This window comes from Oryzias latipes, chromosome 10 (assembly GCF_053564925.1).
Source record: "Oryzias latipes strain Hd-rR chromosome 10, Olatipes_Hd-rR_3.1".
NCBI classification, from domain to species: domain Eukaryota; kingdom Metazoa; phylum Chordata; class Actinopteri; order Beloniformes; family Adrianichthyidae; genus Oryzias; species Oryzias latipes.
Window position 1 is genome coordinate 18,389,556 of NC_136246.1, and position 23,503 is coordinate 18,413,058.

Consider the following 23,503-nt stretch of genomic DNA (forward strand, 5'->3'; position numbering starts at 1 on the left):
AAAACCAAACAATTTAGGGAAATAGTTTGCACCACACAACAATAATTCTTTTCAAATAATGTGCGATTCATTTTTGATGAAAATTCCTTGTAGTCATAGTGATTTCATTAAACTGTTCATGATACTTTCCCCTTTGGTCGAGCTGCACACAAATCAGTGGTCCAATAGAGTGAGATTAAATAAAGCACTTACCCGGGGCTCAGAAACAGGGTTCTGGGTCAAGCCCAAATGCCACAGCTGGTTTGGTGTCATGCTTTGCTCCGTCCTGATTGGATGGCTGTCCCATGCGTCACTAAAGACATCCAAACTTGCCCGAATGCGTGGTAGGAAAATATAGTGACAGCAGAATACGTGATGTTACTGATATTGAGCAAGTCTTGGTCCTCAGGAGAGTGCAGGATGTTGTAACACTAATGAAGACATAACGCCAGAGGGGCTCAATCCTGTATTTGGAAAAAAGCAAAAAGTAGTATTATATTGTCAGATTTATTTTTAATACATCATTTACTTTTATGTATAAAATAAAGCTTCTAAAACTAGGTTCAACTCACCGTTCATTGTGTGTACACTTTTTCCGCAATGAAGCCGTTTGTGTCAGTTCTACGTACTGTGAGCAACTCTACTATGCCCATATTTTCTTCTCCGTGATCTCCTCTCACCCTGACAATAACATGAAAATCATGTCTCAAACACATAATTACAAATGCATCGCCAATACGGTACACATCAATTTAAAAATGTTTGTTCATTTTCTTATGTATGTTGCCAAGTAGAATTTCTAGGTTAAATAAATTGCAGGAGTGGGTTACATGTATCATTGGGAAAAAATTGAGGAGAGAGAGACTGTTGAGGGGGGGTAAAATGTTATTCACGAGGGCAAAGAGTTTTAGAGTTTCCTTTGTTTTAGGAGAGGAGTCTAAAAAAGTTATTTTATTTTTGTACAAATAAGCAAGTACTTATCCTGCCTGATATGTAGATAGAAGATTTCTTTATGAATAACATGAATACCTCAGAGGAAAGCCATGCTGGTTTACAGCGTCACTGAAGAAGGCCAAGTGGGTGTCTGCACAGTTGTTGTCTGCTATCTTCAGGTACAAGATCTATGGAATACAAGTACAAATACTTTCAACTGACAGATATTCACAGGGGCAAAAATGCTACATTCCCAATTGACAGGTACAACAGTAATACAATATGATGAACAATTATGAAATAGAATAGAAGAGTCTTTAATAATTCCTGAGGACATTCATGAAAAACACATAAAAACACACAAGCATTAAAAAAAATAAAAATATCACAAATTAAAAAGATTGATTAAAAAGGTAAATAATTGACAAATCAGTGGGTAAAATTAATTAAAATAAATTACTTCTACAATGCCCTGCCAGAGAGTTGTATTGCCTGATGGTACGAGGAACAAAAGATTGCTTTAGTCTTTCTGTGGAGCAGCGCTGGGACAGCAGTCTGTTGCTGAATGTGCAGGCCTTCCACATCAACAGGTTGCCTCTCCAAGGTGCTTACAGTCGATGATGCAGCCTTTGAAGGATGTCACGCTTCAGTAATTCCTAGAGAATAAATAAAAACACGACAAACATGGATTAGATCATTTAGCTGGCTGAGATTAAACGACATAACTTTCAAATATTTGAAAGGGGATTTTTTTCTTGCTATAATTTTAGTTTGCAGTGAAGAACAGTTTTAAAAAAAAAGCAGAGACAAGACACTGATCACAGGAAGTCTGTGTAGTACTTAAAGTAACTTCTACTCTTATCACTGTTGACAGCTGATTTCTCCCATCCAGCCTTTCTGTGACTACTTATCGACTACAAAACAGCCTAAAACCATTATGTTTGGGATTGTTGTCATTACGTAATTGGAAGTAAAGATACAGGGATTTTAGTGGCTGTCCCTGACACAATCTCACAGGGCTTGTCAGCACAATACGGGCTCTAACGTTAGAAACAAACTTCTATGACGCCTCGAACCAGGGTTCGAATCCGGGCTGCTCCCTGTTCCCTTCTCTGCTTCTGTGCCGGTCCCAAGCCTGGTTGCTTTGAGAAGGTTGCGTCAGGAAGGGCATCCGGCGTAAAACATTGCCAAGTTTACCATGCAACTTGTTCGCTGTGGCGACCCCTGATGGGAAAAGCCGAAAGAGACAGTTCCATCTGAATCATGTTAAGAACCTACAGATTGCCTATCAGCTGCTAGACGGTCCCACCCACCAGCGAGCTTGAACTTCACTCAGGCAGACAACTTGAGTCAAAAAGCTGGCTAGTTTCGAGGCCCCTGGTTGGTTGGTTGTAGTTACTAGTGTTGTGTGAGAAGAGTTGGTATGCCAAGTATAAAACTTGACAAAACCATCACAAGTCCTCCCCCGCTTTAAAACCACAGGCAAAGCTAAGCTAATTTGCGGTGGGTGTACTCTGCAAACGACTCGGCTGAAGTGTTCATAGCATTCACACATGTCACCTGGGTAAGGGGAACGCTTCAACTTATTATTCAATAACATTACAAGATGTACAACAAGGGAATGATCAAATACATGCATTACTTACAGGCTGAGACCAATCCTGTTCGGTGGACATCTTCGCCATTGTTGCCGCCTGCGTACTTTCAACTGCTTTACTGAACAGCACCCTCGTCAGTTTAAAAGTTTGGAGAAAGTCTAAGGGGCCATTTGATTGGCTAAAAGGGAACCCGCCTGCTTGCTGATGAGTTTGATTGACAGATTCACTAGCCAATGGTGACATTAGTCGACCTGCTCAGTCAAAGGAGTCTCAATATTCACCGTATAAAAATCTCTCACAAATGTGGGGAGATTCACAAATGAGAGCGGGTTTTTGAATGCACATTCTCCGATTCGAATGATCTGTGAGTTCACATCACATGTGTACCTAAAAATCATGTTTGTGAAGCACCTATTGTGAATTTCTGAAATGTTTTTGTGAAACACAGTGTACACATTTGTGAGAAACACTTATTGTGCTTTAAAAAAAAACATTTAGTGTGCATGTGTGAAACACAATGTGTGTGTTTGTGAAACACAGGGTGTGCATTTCCAAATGTATTTTTCACGTTTGCATAAAATGACATTTGTGAATCAGAGCATGCGTATTTGTGAAAGAGGTTGTGTGCATTTCTGTTGATTGAGACTGAATTAACTCCATAAAAAAAACAGTGTATTAAATTGGCACAGCAACATAACCATGTTAATAGAAAGCAGAACTGTTCATTATGACATTTTTTCTAGTTTAGCATTTTTATAGGAACATTCATTACATTAACAATGTTATTAATAGGACTTGATTTAAGACTTTTGTTACAAAGTGCAATGTCAAGAAGCCTTTTGTATAATGCAGATTTCTGTGAGATAAGGTTTCTTTGAAAGTAAAAATTGTTTATACAGACTGCAGGGAGACTAAAAAACAGGGCATCCAATCAACCAATAAAAAAAGCTGATTAAAACCCTGTATTTTTAATTCTACATCTATCAGGTTTTAATGTAATAAAAGTGAAGAATTTTTCTCTTTATATCGGTGTCCCTGTTAAATATTTCATCCTAAAAGCATAAAATGTATTCTTTTGCTGTATAAAACAAAGCAGTTCTTGGCATTTGTCAAAATAAATGTAGAAATACGCCCTCAAAAGTGGGCACAGATGTGTTTTACCGGCTGGTTAAAATGTCATTAAAATGTGCTGTAATACCTAAACCAGGAGAGGGCGCCTTTCAAACAGCAGTACAGACAAAGTGAGTGCAGTCAGCAAAGAGAAAAGAATGGAGGTAGTGCATTGTCATGCCTCAGTTCACCTGGGATGTAATGATTCCAAGAGAAGTCCGAAATTGTCAATATATGTTAAAATTCTGAAAACTAAATAAATAAATAAATACTGTGTGGTGATCACAGACTTACATTTATCCTGCAGCTGCTGCTGTATTTCTTTTCACAGATGTATCCAGTGTTATTGTAGTATAGAGGCACAGAGGTAAATTAATGCATGACGAAAGTTGTTAATGGCAGAAAATCTGTTTTTTCCTCATAATAATCTGACAAGATTGAGCTGCATAATTGATGTTGTACTTTATATAGTTTGTAGTTATGGTGATAAATTCTCTTCTCTTCTCTTCTCTTCTCTTCTCTTCTCTTCTCTTCTCTTCTCTTCTCTTCTCTTCTGTTCTGTTCTGTTCTGTTCTGTTCTGTTCTGTTCTGTTCTGTTCTGTTCTGTTCTGTTCTGTTCTGTTCTGTTCTGTTCTGTTCTGTTCTGTTCTGTTCTGTTCTGTTCTGTTCTGTTCTGTTCTGTTCTGTTCTGTTCTAATTTTGTGCAACATCTTGTTCACCATAGTCAAATGGAGGGATGACTGATGGCAAGACACAATAAATATTGTAAGTCATTCCATTTGTATTCATTTTTTTGCTAGAATATAAATAAATAAAAAACTCTATACATACCAGCTAGTTATGGACTCTGTTTCTAACCATGTTAAATATTTAGGTCAAGACTAATATAAAGCATCAGCTTTTTCTCCCAGATTGTTGAATGCAAGTGCTTTAATGTCTTGCTGTAATTAGCGACACAAAATTATGTTGTCCTGTTTATCAATAAAGAAAAGGACAATCAGTGTTGTTTTGGAGCCTATTATTTTCCTAAATGTAACCTTTATCTTTTTTTAACTTCCAATAAAACGTACCCACAGCTGTTTATAAAGATCACATTCTTCAAAGTAAGGCTTTGACTCACAGCCAAGCTCATAAAAAGAAAAAAGGTTTTTATAGACTCAAAGAAATTTATATTCACAACAAAATTAAGAGAAATACCACACTGGAATAAATCTGAGTCATTACTTGGTATTTTTTACATTTTCAAGTCTTGTTTATTCACAGGGTGTCTTAGGTGAAATAAAACAAGATCAATAATTGTTTGCCCTTTAATTTTATTGGCGTCAGTAAGATGCCTCAATTTTGCCTGCGTCAGCAGAATCTTGAATTGCTAAGTCATTGTGGCTGACTGCACAATCACTCAACAGAAGACCATTCCTATAGGGAATTCCTATAGGGACAATTCCTATAGACTGAAGCATCGATTCTACATCAGACATACAAAAAAGAAAAGTGTATTTTTTTAACATGTATTAGGATAAAAAACATGTTAAACTAAAAATGTTCTTCCCTGTTAAATTAAATCTAAACTGCATTGAACTGATTTTTTTAAACATTCAAAATTAAAAAGGAAAACATTAAGCAGAACTGTCTCTCTTTCCAATGCATGGTTTTTACCCTGTCAACGCCTTCATTGAAATGCACATGGTTTAATGACTCAGCAAATGTAAGGATTTGTATAAAAGCAGAGAGTTCGGGAGAATTTAAATAAAATGCAGGGATGCATTAATTTGATGTCTTTAAAGTGAAAGATGTTCTGCTTTTTTTTTAGAAACAACTGTGCCAGCCACAAGAGTCAGAAGGTCACAAAAGCTATGCTAAAGTAATCTATGGCTAATCTGGCCCATCTGTCCAACAAGCAAAGCTTGGTTGAAACTAGGTCGTGGAAGTGGACACTCACATAGGAAAATCTACAATGAATGTCTAAAATGGAAAATCAATTTCTTGCAATAGTCTAATCAAAGTCTAGAAGTAAACTTACAGAACAACAATTGGTTTTTAAAGAAAGGTGTGCACAAATAAATATACTGTACTAAAAATAAGGAATGTGCAGACCATTGTTTATGTGTGGTCAATCTTCTCCAGGGTCCAGGCCGGATAGCTGCCGACCCTTCTCACCCTGGACATGACCTACTGGAACTACTCCTTTCAGGCAGGAGGCTAAGGTCCATCAGGACCAGAACCTCACGACACAAGAACAGTTTCTTTCCCTTTGCAGTCAGACTCTTGAACACCCTTTAACTCCTCCCCCCCTTAAACTTCACTCAATGTCCAGTCAGACACCAGCCCACTACCTGCACCTTGATTATTCTCAGTTTGCACTGTTTTTGGCACTGTTTGCAATACTTATTCTATTTATTGTTCTGACCATTGTGTAAAATTTTTGTCGCTTACTGTTCTTCTGTTTTATGTTGCACACTTGCACCGAAGCAAATTCCTACTCTGTGTAACTACACAGAATATGGCAATAAAACTTCTTGAATCTTGAATCTTGAATCTCATTTTAAGACCCGTGCAGAGGTGCATACTTCAAAAAATACCTGATGAAAATAAAATGAAATGCAATAGGTCATGTTTTTTTCTTGTTTTGTTCTGTCCCTTCTGTTGGATCTTTAAATCATCTTGTGGACGAATTGTGCTATACTTAATTGTATCATACAAACAAACCTGCATTGCCTCACCTCAAATAACCCAGATTTGATCACTACTTTGTTTTTCCTGTTGGACATTTGTTTATTAATATGTGCAGAATATTATTTCACTGAACAATTTTGTCTGTCTTTGTTTTGTGTTTAAATTATGTGGATTCACCATTGCCCGTCCAGTCAGAGGCTTACAGAGCTCTGTTTGCGCTGACACAGTGTATATCCATATTCATTAGCCAAGAATCTGCTCTTGTGCTGCCCAGACACTGCAGGCTACAATTTCCAAACAGTGAGTAAACTAGCTTGTTTGTGTATAGCTCAAGTAAAACAATATTCTAAAAGACCTGTGCACATAATTTCAATCTGCATCAGATGTATAATAAACCTTGAATGTGCAGGTTGTGTTGTTTAGTCAGATTTTTGTTTCTATTCCTTAACAAAAACATTTCAGTTAGAAGTGAATTTCAGAATTTGAGAATAAGTTCATGGTCAGATTAACAGCTCATCAGGCACATGCTCAGACTACACATTTAAACTTACCAAACTTTTTAATTGTCATTTTGATATTATGTTTTAAATATTTAATGAAAGTATTTTCTAAAGATTATCTTGAGTGGATAAAATAAGCATCTCTTTGTTTTGTTGAAAAGACTAACCTGAATCTTCAAGGTTGATTACCTTTCAAAGAAGAAGAAAACCAGAACAAGAGAGACTTTATTTACATTTTTTCTTTGTTTTTGCAATAAAACAAAGTGGGAGTGGGAGTTATTCCAGATTCCGTGCTCCTGTACTTGGCTGTGTACCTTACCTCTGGCTCATCTGTGCTCCTGTACCTGACCATGTACCTCGTCATTTTTCCTGCTCTTACACTTGGTTGTGAACCCTACCTCTGGCTCGTCTTGCCCCCCTACTCATCTGGATAAAGCCGGACTAATTAACCCCTGTGCTATCTTAGATGACCCCACCCTTACATTTAGGTGTTATTCCTACGATGGCAACGGCGGATAAAGGTGGAAAGATTTCATGTAATCCATGGACACCAGTGAAGATCACAAATCATTAAAGAAAAAAGGTTCACTGCACTGTCTAGTGGGTCTAGATGACCCAACTCCCAATGTTAAAGTGCCTAGGAGAGCACAAGGGTTAAATAAGTTGCTGTAGAGTTAGACCAGCCAATTCCCTCTAAGACGTTTAGTATATTGCCTGTCCATCCTGGGGAAGGATCCCTCCTTCATGTGGGCACCCCAAGGTTTCTTATTTTTTTCTTCGAATCATTATTTTTTAGGAGTTTTTCCTTACCGCAAAGGAGGGTCTAAGGGCAGGGATCCCCAGTTAAGTTTGCGATCAGCTATTGAATTCTATGACTTTATGGTCTTTATGATTCATGTTTAGTACACAATTACTATGAAGCCCATTGAGATGACTATTGTTGTAAATATTGGGCTATATAAATAAAATTGAAAATAAAAATAATCTGTACTGATGATTAAAAAAATACAATGCTTCCTTATATATACAGATCAACTGATATAATTATACTACTTTGTTTTCTAAAGGACATATCCACTAAGACAAAAAGATCCATTTAGCCTGTCTATTGAATTATTGTGTGTCTGGAAGCTTCTGCATGGGACAATTTGGAGCACCTGTGACCAGGCTTTCACTGTGGAGAGACTGGGCTTTGCAGATTACTTGGTTGCCTTTTATCTCCACAGAGACTGATCCTTTCTGACTGCTTGTTAGCCCAGAGAAAGGAGGGGGATGTGAACATGTATGATAGAGGAGAGCAGCCTGCAGTTACTTTGTCAGTCCCTCCCTCTCAGATGATGTGCACTCTTTGTGTCCCTCTAGATTTGTACCTTTTTTTTCTTCCCTTTATCTGCTTAGGGTTTCATTGTGCACCTTAGATAATAATAGTTAAAAAAAGAATCTTTGTAACATTGCTTTACAAACAGATCTAGAATCTAAATAAAGTTGTTATAGCCAGATTTGTTCTCACAAAGGCAGTCTGAAGGTAAACAAATATACACCATCGAGATAATAAATTGACATGAATATTTTAAGAAAGAAAACTTTATTGGTGATTTATAAACCAAACACTTTACCACTGTTTCCATTTAGGCAACATAAAAAGAGTCAGAAATAAATGAAATCTGCTACTTCACTGTCACAGCTGATGAGAGTGTGTACAAAAAAGGTTTTTACAACAGATCTCTGCTGATCCATAGAACAGCACATTGCCACCATATTTCACCACCATACATTGGGAAAGAAAGACAGAATGAACACTCACTAAACACAAGCATACACTTACATATACCCTTTTTTTATATTTTTGCTTTAGTTTTACACAGGATTTTTTTTCTTTTGTTTTGCTTTTTATAAGAGTAAAAGGGAAGTGGTAGCTATTGATAGCATCATACATATTTCAGTTACAATAATACAATGTTAGTTAGATCAGAGACAAAGTGTGATTCCTTTTTCTTTCTTTTTTTCTCCTTTTGCTTTGCTCATTCTCAAAACAGTTGTTGGTAAGAGAAAAATAAACTTGCATTGAAAGGTATAACACTATAGCATTTACAAATATCTAAAGAGATTTAGTGGATGCCATTTAACATCTGTAGTGTGTGAAGATGGTAGTACATAGATGTTTGGCAGAGACAGCAGTACAAATATCTCCTGTGAGAGTAATGAAGAGAAATGATGATACAAAATAATAAAACCAATAGCTATCCATCTATCTATATATATATTTCTCTATATAGTATGTGATTCTTTAGAGCAGTACATGCAGCAGCCACTGAATGGAGTGACATCATACTGAGCCGCAAACTCTGGGGACATGGCAACAAGTAACAGGCAAAGGGAGTGGAACCAACAGATGGAGGTTTTGAAAGATGTCCGTGCCCCTTTTTTTCAAAACCTCCTCAGAGGGGATTGGTGGGAGACAGCTTAGGGGTTTAATTATTTTGAGTAACTATTTGAACTCATAATGATTCACTTATTGCCAATCCTTGGAAAAAAAAAATTACCTGCCATTACAGCATAAAGGGTAGCTGACTTGATACTTAATGCTCCCAGAATAATGTGTTCTCTATAACTTTTAGTAATTAGCTTATATTGAACTCATCACTTTATTCCAGCTGACCAAAGTCTTTATGCAAAGCTTCATCCCACCTGGTCCCCTCTCATTAATGGTTACAAACAGGAAATGAACAGTGTACTGTAGTATTCGCAAGTTAAAAGCACTGAACCGTTATGCACTTGAGAAACATCTGAGGAGGTTTCAGGGTGTAGGCCCCCGATCGTGCCTCCCCAGGCCTTGTCCACATTACTCCATGCTGTTCTCAGCACACCACAATGTTCAGAGCAGGCCATAACCAGGACATGTCCTGGGTAGGGGATCAGAGCGGGGGTGGGGGTGACTGCCTGTGGGTAAATAGAGGTGGGCCTGCAAAGCATAAAGCAGTTAAAGCTATGATAGAAGAAAAGAAAATCAAAACGTCATAACATGGAATAATGAATCTCTTTCAAGAAGAAAAAATTAACACAGAATAAGTCAACAAACATCTTAGTTACATGAATAGGCAATCACATGGATGGGTAACAAGGGAGAAAAAGAGGTTTGGGGAGAAGATGGCTTGTGGCAGCAAGTGTCCAGTACAAGTATAGGAGCATTTGTAAACTCAATGTACTGGGTAAAGACTGGTTGCTACCAAACATTCAAAGCAGAAAGCATTTAGGCTTATGCTGCAGCAGGGAAAGTGAAGATCTCTCCTTACTTTCCGTAAGGTTTCATCAGAGCCCATTGACTAAACGCATGAGTATCAAGCATGATCCTCAGAGAAACTTGAAGTATCTTCCACCCAGCACTCTTTGCATTCTTCAGTGGAGGTTCTGGCAAAGGACACAGCTCCAAATGTCCTTTCCATGCAGTGGGCCAACACAGAGGAATCTTGCATCCATCTTGAGAGAGGGCTGATGTGCATTTTGCACCTTAAAGATGACAATGCTAGGCAAAGAGCTTGCACATTTACCATTTATTCACTCACTTTAATTTGTTCCTTCTTTCTAGGCCTCAAGTGCTTTCTGAGTCCACGTGCCATGGTTTCCATGTTTGAATGGGTGAGCATGCATGTGTGCGTGTGTTTCAAGGAGATTCCGGCAAACACGCTTGGTCATTACCAGTGGACTCTGCAGCAGTGTCATAATAGCCTTGGTTTCAGTGACTTTTGCCCGTGCTATTTACAAGAAGAAAGTGTCCAGCTCAGACCTCATACATTGGTATATCAGCCTTCTTTGCGTTTCCATCTTTCCTTGGCTGGCACATGTTTTCTTTGTTCTTGTACAAAGTGTTGTTCTCCTCGATGAGAGGATGATTTCCACATTGCAGCTGGGAATTTTGGGGGGCTGGGTAGGGGGGAGGGGGGTAAGACAGAGGTGCCAACATACCCAAAGGCTCAAAAGGGCAAACAATTCAACAGTCCAAAAGTAAATGTTCCATTTTTTAAAGGATAACATAAGTTGAGTCAGGGTGCGTAGGCACATAAGGGTGTGGAAAAAAAGTTTTATTGTCTGTTTGACTCGTAATTGTGTGAGTTATTTGACTTGACAAAGCCAATGTATCTAGCAACAGAAATCTAAAATCTTATTAACAAGAACAGGAATTAAGAGTATTAAGGTTTTTTTTTTTTTTTGCCTTATGGACTTTGGTTGGTACCTCTGTTTTAACAACACCCGCTTCCTTTTTACTATATTTACTCCTGTTTGTTCTACTCATCCCCATCATCCTTTCCCTTATCCTTTTTGTCTTTCTTCTCCTTCTTCTTCTTCTTTTTCTTCTTGGCCTCCTCTTTCTTTCCAAAGGTGATGAAATCACTTTTGTCATCCTCGCCTCCCTGGTTCTGTCTAATGGATATTATGGCAGGCGACCCTGGGATGATGAATGCTTCTGGGGGAACCTCACCAGGCTTCAGGTGCTGGGGGGCACCAGGGCCTCCTGGGCCATAGCGAAAGTGCCAGCTGTTGCTGTCTACGCCGGCACCCATTGGGGGTGAAACTTCTCCTCCTTCAGCATCTGAAAGAAACAAAGAGAGATTGGGGATTGCACATTATTTTTAGTTGAAACATTAAAAAAAATCTCTACATTTCTTTTTTTTTCATTAGAGCTTTAACTGTGTTGGTACTGGTATCTAGAGCGCAAAATGGAAAAGTTCTATATATGATAGTGAGACTATGAACGGGCTGTCAATATTTAGTGTCAGACAAATAGTAAAATGTAGAGAAACAGTTTCCTTTTTTGGGAAGAAAAGATACTGGTAAGAGAACAAATACATAATATATTTTTAATAAGTATGACTGGGTTGTATATTAGTGGGTGCTGCTTGTCAAACTGACCTTTAGATCTAATATTATGATATTTTTTGTGTTTTTATACTAAAAATCCGAAAATAGACTTTTTTATTTGCAGAAAAAAAGTGGCATTTAACTACCAAATATGTATAGCTGGGAAACAGCTTGTTAAAAAAGACAACATAAAACATAAATGGCCTAATGTCATAAATGACATTAACCTTTGAGAAAAAGCATGGGTGTAATCATATCTTTGATCTATGAAGCTACTGAAAGTCAGTGTTAAACATGTTTTTCTTTTTTCTTTGCCTCCTAACAGCAATGACCTACTTGCTGCACTTGCCTGATGTATTCCTTCCACCGCTTTGAAATCTTTTCTGAGTTCTTACCAAAGGGGAGATTAACTAGACACAACTCCATCCAACTAGAAGGAACAGTGTCTGGGCAAAGAGGCCTAGCCTCTTCCAGGTCTTAAGGCAAATCATTCCAGCTTCCACTAGCATCCAATTCCACGTGTTAGCTCACCAAGCTATTGCCTAAAAAGCATACTATATTTGTAAGCTTTAATTTGAGACATTTTCAATATACTAGGAATAAAGGTGACATAAAACAACCCATTTGTGTGGCCATTGGTCAACTTTCTGATACTAAAACTTGTTTTGAGCATGAAACTTTAATTTAAAAAAGCCAGAATGCATTACATGGAATAAAGGGGAAAAAGCTCCAAATTAGGTGGCAAAAAAGTATTATTTTTGGGGTAAAATACAGTTTTAATTTAGTCAAGTATATTAGCAATTAAAAATTGAAACATGTGCTTTAATTCAACCACAATTTATTGTAGTTTTAGGTGATTTTTATCAAAAGGTTAACAAAACTGCACAAAATCTTCAGACTCCTGGTATCATAAAATAAACAAGTGGAGGCAAGTATTGTAAAGTACTGACAATGTAACTTAGTTAAGTAGTTCAAACTCAAGATGAGTCATGAAGATTTGTTCATTTTGGGTCACAATAAAATGAGCAGATCTTTTTTTTTTTTTATAAACATCATTGACACCTGATTTCTCACAAGGTCAAATCAACTTGACTTAATAGTTTATTGTAATCTTTCTGATTTTTTTCAATTTGCCATCCTTTTCTTAGTGGTGTTTTGGAGAGCAAGTAAATATTCTTAGAATTAACAAACAGGTCAATAATATTTATATATTTTATTTGGTGCATTCTTACATGTTGTAACTATGTCTGGTTCTCTTTGTTACATTTACCCATCTTTCTTTATCAAATTAGGTCATTCATTTAAATTTTATAACATCACTATATCCCAAAATGTCATGGTTTTATTGACTTTGACAACAGAGCTTAGAGTGCAGCTGAGAGGGTGCATTATTAGGAGACAGAAAAGATCAGACAGGCCAAGCTAGATCCCAAAAGAGCCATTTCTACTAGTGAACAGCAGGGCATATAAGCACGCACTGTAGAAATGTCCTCATTTGATTTCCAAAATAAACCCAAGGAAAGTTAATTAAAAGGAGCAAATATCAAATAGAAAAAAGAGATCTAAAAATACCAACAAAAAATCTTTCAGAGAATTGACACACTGGCAGTGTCTTGTTCTGAAGCGTCAGCTCTTAAGTCTTTAATTATGTAATTAATTAATGTAATTTCAGTTTCACCTAAAGTGGAAACTGCATAAGACAGTTGTGCCAATGTGTGAATTCACATGATTAAACAAAACACTTCAAGAGTGAGTCTGTCTGAGAACATATTTTTAAAAAAAATGTAAGTGTATTTTTGTTTGTGCATTGTCCCATTTTTGTCTTTTATGTTTCTTTCAAGTGTTAATCCCCACCCAACAAGTATACACACACAGAAGCTCCTCTGCGTATCCCTCATCTTCTCTGACCTTTCATCTAATCTACTGTGAAAACACAGTCAGACTGCACCCATCGCTCCCAGTTATCCATGCAAGTCCTAATCAAGCTATCAACATTTATAGTAACACTAATGTGATCGCATGTTAAAAAGCCTGTCCATCAGTGGTTACTTACAAGCAAATTTTTAAGGACACCGATGGCTATATGCACTTTGAAGTAGTAACTTCTGTTTCTCTAACAATCTGCAACCATAAGCTTTTTTATCATGCTCCTCCATATATGTAAGGCCCAAAGCTCTTAAATCAATAACACTATGTTCAAAGTTTTTTTTTAATGCTCTTCTGTGTTTGTTTTACTTTCTGTTTTTAACCGATTTTGTTTTTGCATTAAATTTCCCTTCAGTCCCACAGTGCAGCAGGACGTTTTCATAACCATGTAAGCCCCCCTAACTCCATTTTGCCACATTCACTTTATTCACACTTGTCTTCCTCCACCATCAGCCAACTGGGCAGACGCAGGAGCGTTAGCGCAGTGCAGTGTTACATAAGAAGTGGAGAAGGAGTAAGAAGAAAGACTAGGAAAAGCAAGACTGCAGATACAAATCACACTATAAAATGGAGTGTGGCATAAAAAAGATGAAGAAGATTTATTTAGATTTTTTTCCACCATAAGAGTCTGCTGAGGGACCACACCTTTTTCAAGATGGCTCTTTTGTCTGTTGCGCTTGTCTAAGTAATGAAAATGTCTGTGCATATTTAAAAAAAATTAAAAATAGAATATTTGTTTTTTTATGAGTTTAACACCTATCCGTGTGTAGAGTCAATGATTCACTTATGATGATACAAGAATACATTGGTGCTTGCATAACACATGATATACTCCCAATTTTGCAAACACCAATGGTTAAGACATACTTGAGTTCAAAAACAACATTTTATTTACATACTTGTTTTGGGTAAGCAGCTGTGTACTGGATAGCGTATGTGTATGTTTGTGATTTAAGCCAGACTGAACACCCTGCTGTCCCCACCTAGCTTAGTATCAAAGCAGGATTCTGTGAGATGATAACATGCAGTATATTACACTGAATGTGATGCAAACCTAGGAATCTAAAACTGTGTATTTGTACATGTGGTAACTATTGGTATATGTGTAACATACATACAGATGAAGGCAAGTCTTTTCTCCAGAGAAGAGGAGTGAGAGATTTGGCAAGATATTTATAGACAATAGCAGCACATGATGGAAGACAACAGAGTGACCAAAGGAGAGAAAATATGAAACAATCTTGGAAAATGTGAAAGATTTCAGATAGCATAAAACTGTTGTCTCTATATGGGCAGTTTTGAATTTGACCCTGTCTGCCTTGCAGTTTCTATTAAGATCATCTTTTAATGATGATGTACCTATGAGTTCTGATCATAGGATCAGAGCTCTTGATCAGTATGTGCTTCCAGATGAGACTACACGCTAACGAAGTAGATTGCAGTGATGCAGAAATGCAGCACCTTTCATAATTTTTTTTATTTTCCTTTGTCCTTGGTCACCCTTGGTTACTTTGCCTTTAATGTGTGGTTTCAGTTGTAATTTATTAGATACCTTCAGCAGTCCAAATCCATCTTTTCATGTAAGCAGTATATTTCCATGGGTATATAAGAGTTTTCTCTGTTGATACAGAAAACAGGGCACCTGCATCCACCTCTGCAGTACTGCAACACCCCAGCTAATGTAGGCCACTCTCTCTTGGATCTTTTTGCACCATCCTCTTCCTTCACTAAAACTCTTAACACAAACGATGGCTCTCTCTTTCTAAAATAAAATAAACAAACATATCATACACCTTCCTTATCCTTGCACAAACACAGACAAACAGACACGTTCACCCTCTCCTAGCAAAATCAGGAGCTGTGAATAGTTGCTATAGAAACAGCATTCTCAAGAAAAGCAATAGGACATTGGTAGGAGTCATGGTGACAGTGCTTATGCTGATGGAAAATAATGCTGGAAGCTTTCACTCCCTCCTGCCTTCACTGTCTAGTCTAACCAATCTCCCCTAGCAACAACATTAGGCTGATAGAGCTGGCAAATTTCGCTTTGTAGAATTTGTTTTAGTCCCTGATTCCTGCTTCAATTTTTATACTGAAAGAGCAGCTTCTTTCTACTGATTGTACTAGATATTTTTTGTTGAAATTCTCTTCCATTTGTTTATAATTCCCTACAGGTTTTGAATTAGGAACTGATCTGTAAAAATCAGGAACACAGAAGACAAAGACGAGCAAGAGGAATAGACAGGAAGAGTGAGTTGACACCAAACACAACCCCGATTTCCCTAATGTGAATCTGCTAATCTGGGCGTGGGCTGCACACCATCTGTCACAGCAGGAACAGTACACAAAGCAGGCAGACAAAACACACACTTAGAATCACTGCCAGGCAAATAAATAAAGACACACATAAGATGCAGTCTAAAACACATGGCCGGATTTGCAGGTTTTGAATCGAAGGAAAGGAATAAGGGCGTTGTCATCTTTTTGTCTCACAATCAAGAGCCAGCAGCATGGATGTCATGATGAGCAATTCTTTCAATGAAACCCCACCCAAAGACCAGTGTCTTCATTTCTGATCTGTCTATCAGATTTTGATGAAGACATGTTTAATACAATCAACTTGAAATTTAGAGGACACTTCATTATTTTGTCCATTTCTAAATTCTGTTCAAAAATATTTTCATCTGACACTCTGCTTTTTCTGATCCAACATTAAAATTTGACCTGAAACTAATGTAGCCCTGAGGTAATGGTTCTATTCTTAACCTGGAAAACATTAAAGAAGAAGGAACAGTCAACCCTCAGGTGAAATTAAAGCATGTCCCTTACAGCTGCAGCTTAATGAGAGCCCCCTAAATCCTCTCCAGCTGATCTCATTGCATTTGACCGAACCTAAAGGACATCATGTTGTCTCCTTTCCCATCTGTTCTTTTAACTGTTCAATCCATTGTGGTTGGATGCGCCTGCAGCCTGTAGTCCTCAGCTAAGTCAAAAAATCGATGATTGAGTGGAGGAGGCTGTGTGTCAGAGTGTGGATAGGAAGAGACAGTAGTTACCATGCGGGTAGTTTGTCTGCCTGTCTTACCGACCCTCTCCTGTAAAAAAGGACACCAGCCCAGCTCAGTTTTCCTAATTAGAGCAAATCACCCCTTTATCTGAATCAGATCGCACTCGCGGCTTCCTTCATCCAATCTCGTTCCATGAGTCTGTTCAATTTTGTTCTTTGTTTTTATGTATGTATCCTTCACCTATTAAGTTGCTCCTTTTAATGATTGCACTAATATGATGTTTTAAGCACAGGTCACTTGTCACTTGATTCATGCAGTGTCTTACAAATGATGGGCCTCAAGATACTGGCAGAAGAGCTTCAATGTAACTTTGCACTGCTTCTTGGCTTCTACACCTCAAATGGGCTTCACTCGAATTGCAAGAAGTAAAGAATTTCAAATAAAGTTGTTGTTTATTTATAGCAGGTACTGATCCTCAGTGACTCCTAAAATTAAGGTGGCAGGTGAAATCCAATTCATTTTAGAAAAAAGATTTATTAATCAATGAAAGCCATGGGTTAAGCTGTTGGACATGTAAACATATTTTTACATAACCCCCAAGATTTTTGGTGAAAATGAAGCCTGAAGTAATCCCGTCACATTGGTAGAAGCTTACTCTGACCAACTTAACATTCAGAGAATGGCAAGCATGGGGCAGGACAGAGAGTTTATTTTTGGTGCAGAGTTGGACTTTTTAACATGGGAGTCAATCAAGTTTCCACCTTGCATTCCAATACTTGACACAAATCAGAAAGTACTACTTAAATAAAGCACTATAGGCAGGTTGCAAAGAGAAGCAATTTTCCAGTGACTGTTGAAAGGTCTGATTTATTAATCTTCATCATCATGTAGCAGCCATGGGGAGTTGTAAAAGTTAGTTGGATTATTTGAAGTCACTACTTCTATCACCTCTCTTGTGTGGTTCAATTTGCTCTTGAGACTCATGCATTCATTGTTGTGTGTTTATCTTAAAATGTCAGAAACTGTGTTATGGGAAGATTTTACAAAAAAACGTGAAATATCATCACTAATGAGGCTTCTTGAGTCTTGCATTGATATTTATTTATCTGCCATACCAGGTTTTAACTTAGTTCGACCAGTTCTTACCAGCAGCACTCGATGCAGTCGGCCAGTTCTGAACCAGGACGCCCTGGGCTCCTTGCAAGACCGAAGACTCTTCCATGTGCACTGAACTGAAAAGACAAAAATGCATTGTGTTAAACACAATAGGCGTTTTTGCTTTAAAATAAACCTCAAAACAGTTGGCATCTAAAAAAAAAAATAATGTATTTAGTTTCAGTTATATTGTGACAAAGTCACAAATTAAAAACTCCAAATCACGGTGTCTTTTAAATATTGTTAGAAATGCATGTATTGTTTCTCTTTTTTTAGGTCAGCACAATACCAAAATTAAAGAAAAAAAGTGATTAGAAGGACCTTTCTGCACATTTGCACCTAAACACTGCATTATGTGGAGTATTGATAGAAAAGTAGCTTATAGCTTGCAAATCCTGTTGTGCTGAAAATATCATTTTATTTGGATTTGTTGTCTTTAAAAAAGCTTTTTTTACTTCAAGAAATTACAGAGCATGTTAAAGATTTAGTTTAAATGTGTGTTCTCTAATGTGTAAATTCAACAATAAAGATGTACTATTCATTTTGACAGACTCAAGACTGAAGCTGCTTAGTTCTTAGTACTTCAGTAAATAAAATACATTTCATTCAAACTAAAACATATCACCTAAATATATATATGTATCCATTTTCTTAACCCCTTCAATGCCTTTTAGGGTCACCTAAATAAAACACATCAAAAAATCATAATTGTGCTAAGCATATTTGTCTAATTTCTTGTCAAAATAGCCTAATGTACTTCAGATAAAAACTTAAGAGGTAACATTTCACTGACATCACTTGTTTTTGGTCAAACAAAATAAATAAATTTAGTTTTTTTCTCTCTTTTTTTATGTGACAGACAAAAAAACCACCAGGTGAGGAAAAACAGGTCAGTTTAATTTTTTTTGCAAGATATTTAATAATATTTATTAGCTTTGATTTTTATGCTTGTTTCAACTGAAAAATTTCTACCTTTGGGTTGTATTTACTAAAACAGGTCAATTAACTGGAAACCCGTATTTGTTTTGTTTGAATTAATGTAAGTTAATTTCGACCAGTTCTTTTTTTTAACCAATATATATTTGTTAAGATTTTGAGTTTTTATCGTGAGCTCTAAAATTGGAAGCATATCAATTCATGCCTGAAGCGATTGCACCCCTCTCCTTTAGATCCACTCAGTCTTAAATTCTTAAAATCTACTTAATGAGAAATATGTGAGCCAAATGTTTGCCCCAGATTCATTAATAACTGTAATCTCATAACCTGAATAAATATCAAAAGCATGACCTTGGAGAAAATCATTAAAAACATTTTTTTATAAAAAAATCCCAAGTTTGTTGTTTATGTTTGCTAGAGAAATTTTACTGAGAATTTGAACTTTTCCTAAGGGAGGAAAAGCATTATGATGATGGAGGCCATTTTAAGTGCTGCTGAGCACCAGCATTATCACTGCACACATACATTATTAATGGAAATGCTTAGCAGATTATATATTCTTTAACTAATGATAGTCATCTCTTCTCTACATCACTGCACTTTCCTTTCTTATCTTATCAAGATTAACATGTTCAATATTAATAATTATGTCACTAAATGTTTTTACCAATAGGATTTGCAAAACATATAAAAATACAGCATGAAAAAACATGAATTTACAGGAGATTTTTAAACACCCAAAAAAAAGAAAAGAAATCAGTTTAGCAGGCATATGCAAATTACCAAAACAAGCCCAGATGATGTTACTATGTAAAAAGGTGAATAGCTTGGCGATGTTAAATCTAAATTAAAATCAACCTGAATTTTTTATTTTATAAAAAATTAGATAAGATTTATATTTAAAATGATAAACTGGTTTATTAAAGGGCATTTGTTCTGTAAACTGCTATATTTGACTTTGTAATTCCGCTAGCGTAATGGTAGATGATACCCTGAAAATTCACTTGAATGTTATGTTATGTTAGAATGTAAACTTTTGTAAAAGTATGTTCAGGTAATAAAAGTAAACACTTACACTTAAATAATTAATTATATGCTATATTTTCCACTAAAATGTATGCATTGTAGCAGATGTGCAACACTGTCGTTATACTTTTAAAGATAACTGTCTTGTTGCATCTCTTTAAATTCAAGACAATATTAGCCAATTTCAAGCTAATTAATCAGTGTATACCTATTTTTATTTGTTTATTGTTTTTTACCATTCTGTTTCCATGAACTCATGCTTTGTGTCAAACAATTCTAGGAATACTGCCAGTGTGTGGAAGCAGATAGCAGCATCTGTAAGACATCTGTTTAGACAGGGACCTGGCAGAAGTAAATGGATTTTAGAATGCTTTCCCAGGTTAGATTAACAGACGGATATCGAGACATGATTTAGCTTTATGCAAAAAAAAAAAGAAAAACTAGTTGAATCTACATCTTTTAATCTCTATATTCTGTAAAGAACATTGTAAAGCAAACAAATAAAATATGATTTGACCAATTTGAATGAACATGAGAGTTTGTCATGAGCACAAGTTGAGAGTTCACCGAGCCTGCTGGCTGGATATTCAAGGATTTAAGGAGTATTTCTTGCCATTTTCAGTGAACAGAGCAGTTTCACAGAATAGGAATTTGCTGTGGTGCTAATGTGCAACATAATAGACTTAGAATAGAAAAAAATGAACAACAGTAAGCAAAATAAAAGAAAAATGACACAATGGTCAGAACAATAAATAGAAATAAGCTATTAGCAATGAATTTCTGATGCTTTTGATAAAATAATACAAAAACACTTTGGTAGCAGTGTTGTGCTGCATTTTGTGTACTGCTGATACTTTTACAACAAAATATATATAATTTTTGTCCATATTTTGTGAAACTTGGTTCAGAAAGAAAATTATATTTTTAAATATAAAGAAATATTTTCCATCCGATTTTAAAACATGAATCTGAATAACAACAAAGAGGCAAAGGTAATTGTAAATGGTAATGTTGACTCATTTGAAATGAATGATTATGGCAAAAAAAATTTGACTTTATGACTGATACATATTTTCTGTGCTGTTGCAGCATCTTCTCTCATGATAATTGTTAGCTACACAGTATGACAAGACAACAATTGCTATCTTAAGTAGTTGGTAGTGAAGTTATCGAGGCAAAATTTGCTCTTATCACTTTTTTTGGTCTTACAGAATGAAACTGTCCATTGTCTTAGGGTTGGTGACAACTGTGGTGTGGTTATCCAGCAATTTCTTTGTCCTTGATGTGCCACTTAATCACCAGAGGACCTACCCTTCATGCACCACTGAGCTCCTCTACTCTTCCTCCCTGTCTGTTCGCCATCTGTCTGTGGCAGCACAGAAAACCATTTCCAGGTTCTTTCTCTATGTTACCATACAAAGAAATGTCAGTTAAATACTTATTCATTATAGTTGATTAAAAAGATGGGGTTTTCAACACTTAAAAAAAACATATTTTTAAAATAATGCACTAATATCTAAATTGAAAATATTATGTTTTATATTTTAGATGTGGTCAGCAGTAAGCTTTGTCCTTTCCCTTTAACAGCTGCTGTCATGCTGAAACTACAGAAACTGATGGCACATTTATAGAACCACAGCTTCAAGTGTCAATCAAAAAGCTAGATAATATGGAAGGACACAAATTTATAAATAATAAAAGCCCATTATGAAACATGGGTGCAGAGAAAATGAACTGTGAACCTCACCTCTGCATCACTCCTCCTGCTCTCAGGGAGGCCGAGTATCTCCAGTCAGAACCGGGTCCCTTGGGCTGCAAGAGAAAACGAGATGAGTTCAGTCTTAAGTACATACAAAAGCCATTACCATCATATCAATCAATTAATGATGAGACCTAAAACATTTCCACCACATGCGCACAAAGAAATACAAAACACAACCAAAAATCAACCATAACAGCTTGTTTTATGGCACTGGAGAGAGGCGGTAGAAACAAAATCTATGCAGATGCTCTCATCTCCTCCCTGTACTCTGTACCTTTGCCACTGCAAATGTTGAAAAATGGATTAGAAAGGTTTCCTGCCAACCATTCAATATAGTGACAGAATGCCACAAGCAACACATCAAGTAAGCCTCATCTCAAATAGGGGGGTTACATCACAGCTGATGAGAAAAAGTTGACTGAAAATTTCTCACAAAGATGAATCAAATAAAGACTGGAAAAAGCAAAAATTAAAGTTTATGAAAAAGAAAAATACAAAAATGATCTCTGTCACATATTCATATATCACAATATAAAATAATCCTTATTTTTTTTAATCATCCCAATTATTAGTTTCTCTTGATACTTATTTTACAGGCCATTCTACTTAATCTTTGGTCTTGTTTAACAAAAGCTGTGAGATTGGCCAGTTGTCTCCTGTTATTTTAAAGGGGTCTGTTAGTGTTTTTTAATGTCACACTAACATTAAAAGATGAGGTAATCGTCTCAAATAAGGTGAGCAAAATGGCCTCCCTGAGTTAACTGCACTGGGATGAACGAAGACAAGTACATTTGATGCTCCATACTTAGTGAATTTAGTTCAGTGAAGGTCACAAAAAAACTGATAGGGGAGAGAGAACAAATGTCGCATGAAAGTTGTCCTTGTCAGCACCTAGACAGTTCTTTAACGAAGACACAAACAATCACTTCATGATAAAAAAAACTCTGTTCATCGTCACGTACCAGCAGGAAAACTTTTAGAGATCCTAATAAAAATACTTAGATATCTTAATGTATCAGGGTTAAAGATGAGATGGCATTTTTATAAACTACACAGAGCTAAGCTGCTCATTTTGTGAACACACTATGCTCCGTGATTTGTTATATCATGGGAGGTCCATTAGAACATCTATCACACATGATAGATGTTCACTTGCAATTGTGGCTGCATTGACCTCTGGGAGTCTGCAGTGAACATTCGTCATATATGGAATCAAATATTTGGCCTTGATGACAAAAGCCTGGCATCCTTCACAGAGTCATTTAAGGGGAGGTGAACATCTACTGAATAACAAAGTACTGCAGCATCGGTCCAGACACAGATGAAATCCAATTACATAAGCACATTCACTTTACAGAAGTCAGGTGCTAAATACCTTTCTCAAAAAGGGGGAAGGGAGTGACATAAAAACTAGTTGTTTTTCAAAAAAGAAAAATCTAAAACGTGTTAAAAGATTATGGTAGATTTGGGTAAAAACACCAAATTGTTCAAAAAATAACAGCATATTTGATCTGTTCCAACTGTTTGGTTGTTATTGAGCCAAATTAAGACACATAAACTGGACTACTGATGAAATATGAACATTTGTAAAATAGACAAGCAGTTTAGTTCACAACAAAGGAAAATCAGCTTGACAAAACTGGAATATCAAAGTAGCAGTTTATATAAAAAAGAGAAAAAAAGGTTTATTTTTAAAATCTTGATAGAAAAACATGGGTGAGAATGATAAAACAAAATAACTTGTGTTCTGCACATTCTTTGCTTTGCTTTATAGTGTACTGTAAACTACAAAACAAACCCGAACAAAGAATGAATCCATCTTTTTCCTGCCCTTTCTATTCTAACCTCTTCCTGAGTGAACACTCCCTGCATGGATACAGAGCTCACACCTCCGCCATCAACTCTGTGTCCAATCACTTTTTATTCCCCGCCTCATCTGCTTGCAGCCAGCCAATCCATGCACAGTACAAAAAAACACCGTTGCCATTTAATTACACAGCCAGCACGAACATGACCAGCATTTGATCACCAGGTCAAACG

General features: G+C 36.5%; 1 protein-coding gene across 42 annotated transcripts in view; it reads right to left on the reverse strand.

Moving 5' to 3' along the window:
* Positions 1-8,361: 8,361 nt before the first annotated feature.
* LOC101161365 (protocadherin alpha-C2) overlaps positions 8,362-23,503 on the reverse strand; it is a 177,133-nt gene continuing 161,991 nt past the window's right edge. For 30 of the 42 annotated variants that reach the window (XM_078954198.1, XM_078954196.1, XM_078954192.1 and 27 more), the window contains 3 exons: positions 21,449-21,513; positions 17,731-17,816; positions 8,362-11,381 (listed from right to left, as the gene is read on the reverse strand). In XM_078954198.1, the coding sequence (XP_078810324.1) occupies positions 11,077-11,381; positions 17,731-17,816; positions 21,449-21,513 (456 nt within the window). In that variant the 3' untranslated portion in view covers positions 8,362-11,076. The remainder of the gene's footprint in view (positions 11,382-17,730; positions 17,817-21,448; positions 21,514-23,503) is intronic. The other 12 variants (XR_013658552.1, XM_078954210.1, XM_078954213.1 and 9 more) reach the window with 1 other exon arrangement.